This window comes from Manis javanica, chromosome X (genome assembly GCF_040802235.1).
Source record: "Manis javanica isolate MJ-LG chromosome X, MJ_LKY, whole genome shotgun sequence".
Classification (NCBI taxonomy): Eukaryota; Metazoa; Chordata; class Mammalia; order Pholidota; family Manidae; genus Manis; species Manis javanica.
Genome location: NC_133174.1, coordinates 127993061 through 128008457, shown reverse-complemented (window position 1 = coordinate 128008457; position 15397 = coordinate 127993061). Strand labels below are relative to the sequence as shown.

The 15397-nt window shown below is 43.6% G+C and overlaps 1 protein-coding gene across 7 annotated transcripts in view; it reads left to right on the top strand.

Moving 5' to 3' along the window:
- FGF13 (fibroblast growth factor 13) overlaps positions 1–15397 on the top strand; it is a 514314-nt gene that overhangs the window by 397871 nt on the left and 101046 nt on the right. The window contains exon 1 of one of the 7 annotated variants that reach the window (XM_073227377.1): positions 11582–11624. The exons of the other annotated variants lie outside the window; for them this stretch is intronic. Within the exon in view, the coding sequence (XP_073083478.1) occupies positions 11597–11624 (28 nt within the window). The 5' untranslated portion in view covers positions 11582–11596. Of the gene's footprint in view, positions 1–11581; positions 11625–15397 lie in introns of those variants that run through there. 7 annotated transcript variants of the gene reach the window in all.

The window sequence follows — 15397 nt, the reverse complement described above, 5'->3', positions numbered from 1 at the left end:
GTCCAAACAATGCAAAGGATTTGTGTACTTCAAAGTGTTATAAACTAGAGAGGCTCAGGAGCATGGGCTCAGGAGGACAGACTGTCCCATGTGTAAGTTCTGGGTCAGGGCTACTGGGGTCTTGTTTATCACTACCTCGACACCAGTCATCTATACACCTTTTAATCATACACATCTACCTGAGTGCCCCCGGACACCCGCCTCTTCCTTACCTTCCACCTCCAGTCCATAACCACATTCTATCAATTCTGCATCCACAAGGGCTCTGGAGTCTGTTGTCTTTTTCCCTACGTACCATGTCACTGCCCTAATTTAGGCTATCAACATTGCTCTCTGGGCAATTGACATCCTCTTCAAAGGTCTCTCTGCCTCTAGTCTCACACTTGTAGCCACTACACTGCAGTCGTCACATTGTAGCCATTGAGATCTTTCTAGCATAGCTATCAGATCCGGTCTTCCCTTTGCTGAAAACCCTTGCACGTTTCCCCATGACTTACAGGACTGTGTCAGTCCCTTTCTGTGCTCCAGGAGGCGCCACGTGATCTGGCCCCTAACAACTTTCACAGCTTCAGCTCTCATGCCATCCCTGGAAATCTGTGCTCCAAGCGTTTCTCAACTGTGTCAGAGCGTTCCAGCCCATATGTCTTTGTATTTATTCCCTCTACCCAGGATCCTCTTAGCCCCACACATTTTCTCAGCTTCTCCCAAGTGACTTGACTAATGACCGCTGGCCTCCAAAGCTCAGCTCCCACCATCTGTTCTGAGAAAGGCTGCCCTGGCACCTCTAAGGTTAAGTTTCAGAGGTGCCCCCCTCTGTTCTTTCATAATGCCTTGTACCACATCTGTCATTACACTTCCTGCCTTCTACGGTAATTAAGTGTGTGTTGGTCTCACTCTCCTGGGAGCTAAGAGCTCATTTAGGGCAGAGACTTGGATTCCTCTGGGTCCTGCCCATTTCTAGAGCAGTTACACCCTTCACCTGGTTGCCTTCTGCTCTTCCGTCAAGTCTCAATTTAATAATTCCTCTTCTGGGACACCTCCTCTGACTCCAGCTCCCAGATGCCAGCCAGTGTGTTAGAGGGCCCTCCCCTGTACCACAGAACTTCTCCTTGCTTTGTGAGTCCCTGTTTGTCTGTCTCCTCCATTAAACACTGAATTCCTTGCAGGGAGGGACTAGATTTCATTCAACATTGTATTTCCCAGAGCCAGGTACAGACTAGGCACTCATTCAGCATTTGTAGATTTCACTTTTCATTTGTAGATGGCAATTTTGCCCCATTTTCTATTTCATTGAAATTGCATTCCAGTTTTTAAGCTGCTCCGGGTTGCATGAACTTTTCCAAGCGTCACAGTTTTACAGGTTTGCACTGTTTATTTGTCCTCTAGGTGGGGTTGTTTGGAAAAGTAACCTCAAAGTTATATATGATTTAGAAGAAATAGGCACTGTATTAGTCTGCTTGGGCTGCCATAAAGAAATACCAGAAACTGGGTGGCCTAAAGTACAGAAGTGTTTCTCACTGTTCTAGAGGTGAAAGTCCAAAATCAAGGTGTTGGTTTCCTGTAAAGCCTCTTTACCTGGCTTGTAAATGGCTGTTCTCACTGTGTCCTCACAAGGTCTTTTGTGCACTTGTGGAACGAGGCAGGGAAGGAGAGGGGAGAATGAGAGAGACCAAAAAATAGAGAGAGCACACTCTAGTCTCTCTCTCTCTTATAAGGACACCAATCCTACTGCATTCCAAGGTTATCAGAATTTTGTACAATTCAATGAAAAAGTATATTTAAATTGTCGTGGAGCAAAGCCAGCAGGATTGGCTGTCACCAGACAATGATCAAACTTCCTGAATTTCCATTATTTCATGTGTCAAAGGAGAGAGCTTATGCTGCTGGAGCAGTGCAGAGGCGAGTGGAAGCCGCAGGGAACCCTGGGGCTGCAGAAATGATATTTGAGTTCTTTCCTTTTCCATCCCTTCAATACCTCAGAAGCCTAGAATCACTGTGTCAGGCCCAGAAGCTTCATTCTCTAGGTCATGTGGTCTACCTTCTTCAGGGGCCTCATTTTAACCATTTTCTGGGTACTAGAGATTCAGAAGCTCCCTATGGGAGCCCGGGTCTGGAAACCAGAAATAACCAAAGCAGTTGGCTCCATCCCGGACAACTTTCTGACCCTGCCGTTAGTAGCCATCTGATAATGGGTCGAGAAAGCCAACTTGGGATTAGGACCCACAGGAGGCCACTAACAGGGACCTCTCCAAGTGCTTCTGTCTGTCCGTTCTGGCTGAAGAGGCCCATGCCCAGGAGATGTTAGCCATCATGTCCTCCAAGTGTTTCACTGAATATTAGTATTGAAGAATGTCAGTAGTTACTGTGGGAAGTAAAGGATTCTGAGGTGACTTAGTATGGGTAAGCCAGAGTTTCACACAGTTAATGGGCTTCTTTACTGTAGCCTTTATTGGAACCTTCAGCAAGTCAAATGTATAATATGAATCTCTGAGAGTATGGTGTGGTGAGCAACCTTTCCCAGCAAAACTTACTCGTCACAGGATTTTTTCAGTCCAAGAATCTTGGTCAGGCTAGTGCTCTCCAACACCCACTTTTAGGAATGCCAACTCTGGGGGAATCATGGGAAAAGCCACTGTGTGGGGTGTTCCTTGACTCAAAGAATTCCTCCAGGCCTAGCCCCACTGTCTCCTTCTCTGTGCCGTCCACCCTTCGGCTCCCAGTAATGCGAAATCCACTTGATCTCCTGTCTCGGCTGGGCCTTTTCCTGTTCACCTGTCTCTTTCTTGGCTGACTTAAAAACCCCATGGGACTCTGCTGTGCCACCCTTGTTGCCAGGCTCCACGCTTTCTGGTAAGAATTGGCAGGTATGCAGACCAGACCCACTGGACCATAAGGACTTGTCTTGTTCTCAACTCTACCTCTGGGACGTAGACTCTGTCCTGGTTATCAGGGAAACAAACTGCTGAAATCAGCAGATACCTTTCAAATGGAAGCTTTCCTTATAGCCCAGGTAGAGCGTCCTGGAGAGGAACTGTGGGACTTGTATGCCAGACATCTTACAAAAGACTGATTTGCCTGGCACACTGAACAGGGAAGAGGAAGATAGAAACTCACCTTTACCAACTGCTCACTATGTCCCAGGCACTGTAATGTACATGCGTTACATCTGCTGCCTAATTGAGTTCTTACAGCCACCCTCCAAAATAGATACAAGTAGTATATCTGTTTTACAGAGGAGGAAACAGGCCCATGGGAGCATACCTGACACTGAGTAGCAGAGCCAGGGTTCCACTTTATATCGGTGTGGCTGTGGAGCCCATGCTTTTCGCCACTTTACTTTGTTGCTTCCTTGGGAATCTCCAGATGCAACGGAGTCTGTCTGCATTGTGTTGGCCAAATCAAAAAGCATCTTAGATGACTGTTTGGACTAATCATGGCCCGCCCCTTCCCCCAACCCGAGTCAATTGTTATATACTCAATAGAATCAAGGGGTTTTTTTTGATAGACAATGATCCAGGCTTCAGAGGCATCTTCCAGTTTCTACTCTCCCAGTCAGGTACTCATGTAGGTCCTCATCACCCCTCACCTCTGTCACTTCACAAAGTTCCCAGTCTCCAGTCTTAGCCTGCAGCCCAAGTTACCTTTCTGAAAGCAGTTTTAATCCCTTCTGGCATAAAACCCAGTGTCTCTCGGGATAAAGTCCAAACCCCAGAAACTGGCTTTCTTAATTTTCTCTTGCCTGTTTCTTCAGCTGATGCCTCCCAAATCCTCTCCCCTCTATCCACTGTCATTCCTTAGCCTGTGGCCTTGCCAAACGACTTCCAATTTCAGGTGTGTCCCAACTGTTTCTAGGTGGCTTGACACCTCCAAGTCGTTCTCTCTCTGCTTTTTCTGCCTGGAGTACCTTACGTCCCTCACCAAGCCTGTCCGCCTTGGGAACGACTGTACAGCTTTCAGTGCGCAGGCCAGCTTCCCCCTCACCTTCCTGGAGTCTCCCAGGCCTGGTTTAGCTTCCCAGCCTTACACTTCCAAAGCTAACGTTCCATAGGTGGCTCTCAGCTCTGGACAAGCAGCTCCCCAGCAGGACCGAGCTTACTTACGCCTGTGGCTCAAGCACCTAGAACAGGCCAAGCACATAATAGTCACCCAGGAAGTGTTCACTGAAGAAAATAATAAAAAGTAAGTTTCCCTAAGAGAGGCAAGTATTTGACATTAATTTTAAAATTGGCCAAGAGAATCTTCAGAATAAGTGAGCAGATAGAACTATAATTAGATTTTTTATTCGTATGGCCATGAGTTATGAAATATTTCCTTTGTCCCTCCATAAAACTCAGGAGAGGAAAACAATCTTTGAGGGATAGGATTACGGTGCCACCGGAATATGCTAGATGTCCACCAGGGGGTGCTATGAACACAAGGAGAAGCTATTCTCCATTAATTTGTTCTTCGGAAACTGCAAAAACAGACTAACTTTTCTATTTTTCCTGCATTGCATACAATTTTTCAAGAAGTGAATAACTCCTCATCATGCTTGAAAATGATGTATGCCTGGAACAAGTCTACCTGCTAATAAGGTCACACACACACACACACACACACACACACACACACACACACACCACCTTTAAAAGATCCAGGCATCAAGTTTAAAGATGTATGATTTGTGGTATATCTGAAATTTGTTCATCAACAGATTTAAGTGTTACCTACTATGATGTCAGAAGCAGAATGGAGCAGAATAAAGCATGTGCTATGTGGCTTTTAACCCTGACATAGACTATTACAGAAGACCTGTCCAAGTATCAGAGATGGGATATGCAGTCAGCTCTCGTTACCAAGAGTGTCCAGACACAGCAGTGCCAGCTTATGTGCACTAGTTCAGTTTTGATTCTTAGGAGACTGTAATGGGGGAATGCACACCACACAATCAATATTAGGGAAGTTGTAGTTTGTATAACCAGTGATCTAGGCAAATCAAATCTTGTTTTCAACATCATAGCTCCAGTTCCTGCCTTCAGCATATCCCTATGGTCCTGGGATCTGAGTGATACTTTTTAACTGTTCTCATGTTTATCTTCCCCTTAGACTCCAAGCTCTGTGTGCATGTGTGTGTTTCCCACTTGTATCCTGCATACGGCAAAGCTACACTGTGCGAGGGTGCATTGTAAGGACTCGGTTAATGTTCATGGATTGCTTGCTTATTGATCACTTTCCATCAAAAATGCTGCCAAAAATTTCAGGAAGGATAATGATGAAATTACAGGGGCTACAAGCGGATGAGCAAGCTGGACTGAGGGCCAGAGAAGAGGGACTAGCTTTCATTGACTGCTCACCCTGTGCCAGGCACTGTCCTGAGCACTTTGTACTTTTAAATTAAATTTCTCATTTAAGTCATCTAAGAGCACAATAAAGAAATGAAGAGCACCCCAACCCCACTGCCCATCTTTTTGCACAACTGTGGCTGTTACAATAAAATACTCCATTAGGTGGCATTCCTGGGAGTGGCCGAAGCTCTGCCTGTGCCTTTTGTCCCCAGAGACCGTGCTGGTACTGCTTGGGATCGGCACAGTGGGCAAGAGGGCTGCTGATGAGCTACTCCTGTGTGCGTGGGGGTGGGGCTGGGGGAGACGTGGGTCTCTAGGGCAGCCATGCTGCCCCTGCCACGCTCAGAGAAAATGAGAGCCAGGTGCCACCTTTAGTAGTTGGCAGCAGGAAAGCGGGTCTGTATTCTTACTGGGGTGGGGGCTTTCTGTGCAGCCTTTCCTTTATTTCTGGGACTTTTTAGTATTGTGGGAATGAGAGACGTGGGCAAGTGCTGATGGATTTCGAGCACTTGGATTTACTGGAGAATGCTTTATGGAGGAGGAGGGACACAGACTCCTGAAAACTCTGGGTTGGGAGAAACCACGCAGGGTATCCAGTTTAACCACCAAACAAGCTTTTGAAACCCTTGACGTATTCCAGCCATTTGGCAGCCATGTGACCTCTGCCAAGGACCTTCACTCCTCTTAGCCTGAGTTTCCTCAGCTACACTAACAAAAAGCAAAGCCAACCCTTGCAGGGTTGTCATGAGAATTCAGTTAAGAAAACATGTACTCCTGAAACATATTAGGTACCCAGCACTTTTTATTTCTTATTTTCTAGAACAGTTTTAGGTTCACAACAAAACTGAGGGGAAAATACACAGGTTTCCCGTACACCCCTTCCCGACCTCCCCCCCATGTACACAGCCTCCCCCATTACCAGCACCCCCCACCAGAGTGGTGTGCTTGTGAATAGTTGATGAACCTACATTGGCATATCGTAAGCACCCAAATCCCATTGTTTTACTTTACGGTTCACTCTTGGTGGTGTAAGTTGAGTGGGTCTAGACCAATGTATAATAACATGTACCCATGTTTCAGTATACAGTATTTTCACTGCCCCAGAAATCCTCTGTGCTCTGCCTGTTCATCCCTTCTTCTTCCCAAACCCTGGCAACTGCTCTACCTACTGTCTCCATATTTTTTTTTGTTATCATTAATCTACAGTTGCATGAAGAACATTATGTTTACTAGGTTCCCTCCTTCTCCAAGTCCCCCCCACACACCCCATTAGAGTCACTGTCCATCAGTGCAGTAAGATGCTGCAGAATCACTACTTGCCTTCTCTGTGTTGTACAGCCTTCCCCATGCCACCCCTACATTATGTGTGCTAATCGTAATGCCCCTTATTCCCCTTATCCCTCCCTTCCCACCCATCTTCCCCTGTCCCTTTCCCTTTGGTAACTGTTAGTCCATTCTTGGGTTCTGTGAGTCTGCTACTGTTTTATTCCTTCAGTTTTTCTTTGTTCTTATCCTCCACATATGAGTGAAATCATTTGATACTTGTCTTTCTCCACCTGGCTTATTTCACTGAGCATAATACTCTCTAGCTCCATCCATTAACCCAAACATATATGGTCAATTAATATACAATAAAGGAGCCATGGACATACAATGGGGAAATGACAGTCTCTTCAACAGATGGTGCTGGCAAAACTGGACAGCTACATGCAAGAGAATGAAACTGGATCACTGTCTAATCCCATACACAAAAGTAAATTCGAAATGGATCAAAGACCTGAATGTAAGTCATGAAACCATAAAACTCCTAGAAAAAAACATAGGCAAAAATCTCTTGGACATAAACATGAGCGACTTCTTCATGAACATATCTCCCCGGGCAAGGGAAACAAAAGCAAAAGTGAACAAGTAGGACTATATCAAGCTGAAAAGCTCTGTGCAGCAAAGGACACCATCAATAGAACAAAAAGGTACCCTATAGTATGGGAGAATATATTCATAAATGACAGATCTGATAATGGGTTGACATCCAAAATATATAAAGAGCTCATGCACCTCAACAAACAAAAAGCAAATAATCCAATTAAAAAATGGGCAGAAGAGCTGTCTCCATATTTTGCCTCTTCCAGAATGTCACATAGTTGGAGTTATACAGTATGTAGCCTTTTCAGATTGGCTCTTTTCACCAAGTAGTATACATTGAAGGTGACTCCATGGCTTTGTATGGCCTGATACCTCATTTCTTTTCAGTGCTGAATACTATTCCATTGTCTGGATGTACTGCACTATATTCATTCACTTACTGAAGGACATCTGGGTTGCTTCCAAGTTCTGGAAATGATGAATAAAGCTGCTACAAACATCTGCATGCAGGATTTTGTGTGGACATAAAATTTTAGCTCATTGGTACTTTTTAATGAAAAATGTATCTGTTCTGACTCCCATAAATTCCTCCCTCCCTTAACTTCTTTCCAAAGTAATGGACCAGTGCAGCCAAGATGCCCAATTTGCAGCAAAATGCTCTTATTAATTAGCCAAGAGCCCGTACTGGCACAGCAAGTAAACTGTACCACAAATCTGTTTACATCGGCTTCTGCAGACATTCAGAAACAATTAAACTGTCAAGGGGGCCTGGAGACAGATCTCTGCATTTTAATGGGAAATGATTAAATATCAGGCATTATTGCTTTGGATGTGTCTGGGCTGTAAGAGGAGGACAGAGTATTGATTGGGGCCTCCAGGAAGGCAGGAAGCTTACTAGGGCTGCTGGGCCACAGTGCAGTGAAAGCTGGGAGATCTGTAATTTCTTGGGTGGGGATCAAAGGCCACTAACTGGGAGAGTTAACTAGATCTGTCAGCTTCTGTTTAATTGGACTCTGCCTTAGGGGCAAGTGAGACAGACATCAAGACTTCAGGGGGGCGCTGTTGGTTGATGGGTAGAGAGAGAGTTCCCTGCTGATGGCATCTCTTAGAAAAGAGTGAGTGACGAGTGACACAGCACTAAGTGCTGACCCCAGTATTGATTCTTTCTGGATTAAAATCACTGTAAAGGAAGTAAAGGCTGCCCACGCAGTCCCTGCCTAAGACGCCTAAAGCAAAACTGCACCCTACACTCTGCAAACCTGTGTGTGCCGCAGCTATGACAGCCCGGCAGGTTCGGATTTCTAGCGCATTCACCCCATAGGATGCACCAGCTCTGTTGATTTCATTTACTCACAGGTGTCTGTCAGATCACATGTGGCCCTTGCCCTTTAGCCACTTAGAGTCCATTAAATAAGGGATCATCTGAACAGCTGAATACAGTCAAGTTCAGTAGCCCAGGGATAGCCATTTGTGTTGGATACAATGCAGGGACCAAGGCAGCCACGGTCAGTTTCAGGGGTGTGGAGAGCCTGGAAGAAGAGTCTTCCTACTAGATGTCCTACTTGAGAGATTAATAGGCAGACAAAGAAGGGCACCCCAAGCTGGGGGAGGATCTTGAGTAGACCTGTGGAGGTACAAGAGAGCCTGGTTCTTTCAGAGAACTCAGTCTGGTGTGGGGTTTGGGCGTGATACTCTGAGCCTATGGGCTGGACCAGCACCAACCTATACACCCTCCCACCATGCTACTCTTTAAAGGGTGGGAGGACCTGAGCCCTAAGGCTTAGAAACTGAAATCAGTGAAGAAGTGATGAGGACATTGAAATATATCGCACCTACAGCTAAGTAGAAGAGTTGCCTTCCTATTGCTTAAAATCCTATTTGTCCCACTACCCAAGATGATACCAATCAGAGAACAAGACCCTTTCTTTCAAAATGAGATTGCCCTTGTGAGGGTTGTCATTTATTCACAAATGTATGTAAACTAGCTTAACCAGATGATTTTCCTCCGTAATACCTGACCAAGATCAGCCACATTGAGGACACGGTGAATAGGGAGACATGGAATGCAAGAAAAGGTAGAAGCGTGGGGTCTTGAGAGATCATCAAGCCTGATAGGGGGTTATTCCTGCAGTAGAGGTACATCAGCTGGAGCACAGCGTGAAGGCCCTGGGCAGCTGAGAATTGGTTTGGGGGAAAGGAGAGAAAAGGATAGCAGAAATAGATTTCACCTGCCTTGCTACTTGGCTCCATATCAGCCCCCTCACGTTGTTTATTTTTGTGCAGTCTAGACATGGAAAGATTGAGTTACTTTCATCGCAAGGGACAATCCCTGACCCCACTGCACTGGCCAGGGGAGCCCCCGCAGTGCCATAAGAACCTTGGCACAACTAAAAGAAAGCTTTGAGTCTCTTGATTAGATCTGATAAGACCACTCATACCGAGATGACTTAATCTTACCCCTTGGGAAATGCCTTTTTTAAAGTGCTTTTACATTGGCCAGGAAAGACTGCCTCCATATTAGGGTTTTCTATTTTTGTTTGAAGGAAGTTGGCATCTCTCCTGTGTAAGGAGTTCACTGAAGCCTAAATTCTATTAGCCATTTTGGTTTGCAAAGAGGGATCTGAGCATACACAACTGTGTGCCTGGTGGCCTGAGCATTAGCTCAGCTTCCCAATCAAAGGGTAACAGGGTAGACCCCATGGCCACACTTGGAAGCTGATCATCTGCCCCCTTAAGCATGGCTGACTAGTTAACAGATGGTTTTTTTAAAGGACAGGACTGGCTACATAACTTGCAGGGCCCAGTGCAAAATGACAATGTTCAGAAATTTTGCCCTTTGTTCAAAAATTGTTAAGAATCAAAACACAGTGACAGCAAAGCATGAAACCCAGTGCAGGGTCTGTTTCAGAGCAAGGTCCTATGTGACTACACAGGGTACATCTCCAGGAAGCCAGCCCTGCTGATGAACAGCTCTTTGGCCCATTTGAGTTCTGTGGGCTCCTGATGTTTAGGCCCCTGGGCTGTGGGCAGCTGGTAGGGGAGAGGGGAGAGTGATTTCCCGGCAGAACAAATTTTCTCTATCCTCTGCCTCACTGCTGAAATCCTGTCCTTAGAGCTAAACCAATTTCGCTTGAGGCTGGATCCCTTTGGGAGGGACTAAACGTGGGCAGCTGTTGTCTGTTACACTCCTGTTGGATGGAAAGGTGGAGGGAGAGAGCACAAGACAATTTTGATTATGCAGAGAAGCTTAAGGGGAAAAAATTACGTAAGTCTATGGAATGCTTGGGGATATACACAGTCTTCCTTTCCATATAGCAGAGTATGGGTGATGGGGCTCAATAAATATAGCTCCTTGTGGGTGTCAGTAATTCTTCAATATTCATTGATAGTGACGATATTCAGACCTAGAGACAGATTTCCTTTCTCTCTGACTCAAGGGAAGTTTTCCCAGAGCCACACAGAAGGAGAATCCAATCTGTTCAGTAGGAAAGACTCATTTGCTCTCGGAATAACTACATTTCCATTTCATTTGAATTTTTAACCAAAATAGTGGATCTTCCATAAGGCAAAAATAAAAAGAATGTCAATTTGCTTTGGGGTTTCACTTTTCCATAAAATTTTGATTCCTATATTAACACTGTTGAGTACTTCAGTAACATGTATGGGAGAATGCTAAAATAGTCTGTGTTTCTTGACTTTTGTTATAATTAGCTGAAAGCTTTGTCATAGGCTGCTAGTAGATTCTTTGAATTTTTAACAAAGGACTTTGATATGAAAATGTATTTTTTGGCCGGAAACTAAAAATCCGGGTAGAAGTCCAACATTTTACAAGTAATTGTTGCAGAGGATTGAGCAATTGTAATTCTTAATAAATGTCTCTTTTGCTTGTAGCATTTTCTATTCATCAATAATTCAATTTCCAAGTAAAAGATACATTTTCTACATCCCAAAGCTATTGGGGAGCCTTTCAGCCTACAGGATTCCTGACAGTGGGAGAAGCGTCGACTAAAGAAGGCAGCTAGCTTCAAAAGCCCCTCTAATGTGCTGAGGGATCCTGTTACAGACCTTTTTTCATAATTATAGAAGGCAAAATAGAATTTTATGCTTGGAAATAATAAGTTTAAGCAAATAGTATGGGCGAAGCTTGTATCTGAGTCCAAGCATTGGTCTGATTATTGCCAGAAAAATACTGCTACATGATGAATCATTAATGATCTGTGAGAGTCATAATGGTCTGTCACTAATGCCCATTAATGATCTCTCTATACCGCGAGTATGGGCTTGATGTTTCTGGCCAGTACCTTGGAGAATACTTTAGATATGCCTTAAACTTTGTCTGATCTCCTCTCTCTGTGTCTGCTCCAAATGTAGACAGCAACTGTCTGGGTAGGACCAGCCTCTAAAGAAGCATGGCTTTGTTAAGGAAGTCGTATTCAGGTAAGATTTATTTAACCAATGTTTCTGAAGGACATAAATTTGAACATTGATCTTGGACAGTAACGCCTTTGTAGAATATAAGAATCAACATTTTGCTGGGCATGTTTCTGTTGAGATTTTTTCTTTCGAGCTGGGACAGGGGCTCTCAAGTTTCCCCATACTCCATGATGTTTGGCTGTTGAGCGTTGTATTCTTTGAAAAATGCTTCCTTTGTTTTGCTTGTCTAAGGGAAATTTTAGATATTAATTGTTCTAGAAGAGTGGATGTGTGTATCTGTCTATTTAAAGCCCTACTGGTGTTTAGAAAATGGTTACACTTTCTGATTCAAGAGAGATTTTCTACCTCTGGAGGTGCATGTACTCTATGCAGGCAGCACAAAACGTTGACTTGAATTTCTAAAATGGGAAAAGAGAATAAATAATTATATTCAGCTTTAAATGTATTTTGCTATTAGCTTAGGAAAGGAAAGAAAGAAGAGGCAACATAGAACTAAGGAAAGGTGGACCCAATCACGTCTTAATTTTAAGAATCTTATTAGATGTATCTTCAGGGAAATCACAGAAGATAGACACTCCATAATGTCTAAGCAAAACTAGGAGAGAATCTGTCCCTCTATGGCGGCAAGGGAGATGCCGCAGATAGCTAATGGAACCAACGCCCAAGAGCCTCCGGCTCACGGAGAAAAACAAGATAAGAGAAGGTGGCTGAAGCGGCTGGTTTCAAGCGTCTGAAAACAGCGAGACAGGAATTCTTTTGGGGGGTTGAAATCACTCCACTGGCTCCTTTTTAATGAGAAACTTTAACATGCAACCAAATGGAAAATGACATATTTTCTTGGGAAACTTTTTGCCAGGCTTTACAGTATCTGAATGAAGTAGCCTCATCAAGTGAACGCTTCCACTGAAATCCTTTGCACTTTCATTATTATTGAACTCAAAAGAATCCCCAGGAATGCTAACCCCTCTAAATGTTTTATTTTGCTAGAACATATCATCCAGATGAGTGATTACTCTTTGCAATTTTTGTTTCTTTAAAAATCCATCCCACTGTCTTGAAACTGCTGAGTAGTATGTGTCTATTCGTGGAATTAGCTGAGATTAATAGGCTTTCCCTTCTGAGTCCTTTGTACCACCTCCTGCACTACTTGGAGTAGCCCCAGATCACCCCCAAATGAAGGTTCTGATTAATCTGTCGTGTTGCATGAGCATTGTTTATTTGGTTATTTTTCAATTGCTTCCTCCATATGAAAAGGAGACAAAAGCTCATTTGAACAGTTAGGGCATCAAAAGCAATGTTAGTGTGGAAAAATCATTATAGAATTTGTGAAGCTGGTTCAACATTTCATTTTTTTAATTATTCTCCTAATTTTTGCTTCTAATGAGCCAACCAAAGTTTCCACCCATCTGATGGGACACAGCTTATAATCACCCTTAAGGAAGGGACTGAAGACTCTATGCCCCTCCTCTGAGGATATGGTAGATGTGGCAGAAACATTTAAATTTGTTGTCTGCTTGTAAAGTATTTGAGTGCAACGCAAACATTAGTTCTTTGCTGAGTAAGGTTCGTGACCCAGGTAATTCTCACCAAACTGTTAATGCATTGACATGTGCATGTATTAATTGGAAACAATCAGATTGCCATCTGAGCTGTTTGATTACAGTCAAGCACAAAGCAACTCTATGCTTACAAAAGACTTCTAGACTGATGATGAAATATTATAAATAGACGTGTCGGTTTTATATGTTCATTGCAAAGTGAGCCCCTTTGCAGAAATGAATGTCAACTATGGGATGGATTGGCAGTGACTAGGGAAGCTGAAGTTTCTCTTTGAAAGGAATGTTAAAGGTACCTGAGAAGACATAGGGTAAGCTCTGCGTCCATGGCAGCATGGTGCCAATGAGAACAGAAGAAAGGATTATGCAGCCAAAGACTGGTGGGTCCCAAGAAAGATCAGGTAGTTTATCACTTTGCCTTTATACAGGAAAACACTTCACTCCTCATGCACAGATGAGACTGTCCCAGCCACTGTACCCACAAGCTATCTGCAGAATTCATTTCAACAGCTTTCAAGGCAGTTAAGTCTGGTGCCTCTCATTTGGTTCCCAGGGAAGCTAAGGAACAGACGGTAGCTGTGCTCTGTGTAACCCTTCACAGCCTGGAAGTCCTCATGCTCATGCTTCTCTGAGTTAAGGCACCCATGTTTCTTTAGCCTACCCTTTTAGTCTTGTTCCTAAGCAGCCCTGTTTTAGCTCACCCATTTATTTCCCTGAGTGTTTATGCCCTTGTTCTGCTGCCTTCTGCTTGCCTGTGCCTACTTCTTTAGCTTTTCAAGGTCCCTTCCTATTTATTTCTGTTTCCGGCAGATTACAGGCCTTCTACTCAGGGGCCATGCCTACACCTGCCTAATAGTCCACATATAATATTGACTTAAGAGTTTCCAAAATTTAGGACACATGCATATAGATTTCCCTCCTTTCATGTTTGCTCATTGTCTTCTTACTGATAGGCACTTAGGCAATCATATGTTTATTAATTGTTTTTTATCAATCATCATGTAGTCCATTTTTCAGGGGGTGCAGATGTGTACATTCAGCTCTTCCACAGATCCTCTTGCAAACATTGAGGCCATTATCACCTGGGCAGTGCCCCCAAATACCTTCTCAGAGTACACAGTTCTGCCTGCCTGGCCCCAGGCCTGGTCTTTAGCAGATACTCAGTTTGTTGAGTGATGAATGTAGCTACAATGGCTGCATAGGACACTCAGAAATATTTGAATATATTTGCCTTGGACAAATGAATAAACTATCTAAACTGACTGACCAGAATGACTGTCTTCAAATTGTGTTTTTAGAATGTATAGTGGAAGTCTATATTTCCCTTTTGCCACTTGCTTTAGAAGCTGGAGGCCTTGGCATTGTGGATATACTGGAAGCGAAGAGGTCTTGGGTGGGAAGACACTTTATACCAGCAGCTCAACTCTTGGGAAGGAAGGAGGGGATCCATGGGAAACAAATGCCTGTTGGATAGAAAAGGTGCTACAAGTTCCCTCAGGATACCAGGCCTGTAGGAGAAAGATGAATATGCCAGAACTTTCATTTTAATTCCAGAAAATTATGTGTAAATCAAAGTCCCATTTGAAACCCACTTGGGGAGTGTAGTAAAGAAAGGGTCCTCTTTGTGAATGGTTTTACAGTGAAGATTTCTTTTAGAATAGGTATATTTGAAGGATTACTCTTTATCCATCTGAAAGCATGAATTTTTTATTCCACAATGAAGACATGATATTGACATTCTGTTCAGAGGGAATTTTTTGACCAGGGCTTGCTGAAATATGTTTTAACACAATAGAGCCTCATTTGTGCCAATGTTAAAAATGGTTACATTTAAATCTGCTTACTTTGTTTGCAAGTTTCTGAATACCTTTTAAGTATTTCTTATGATTTAGAAACTATTATCCAATATGACATGATACCATTGCCTTCTAAAATAGAATTTTATTAAAACCTCACTCAAAAGGAGTTGTAAAGAACAGGAATGGTGATTTATATATTTAAAGAGGGTATACATACACTTGTCTCCTGGACCCAAAACTCTATTACCCGAGCCAATTCCTTATGTCTAATTCCACATGTAGCTTCAGTCTCCAAGTATTGACTCTTTGCTAACACACGCCATCCTGTACTCTGTTCTTAGAGGACAAGAACTATTCAGGAGCCTTTCCTTGCATGACAAGATACATGTTACTTAGGCATATACTAGGGTGCCAGAATACC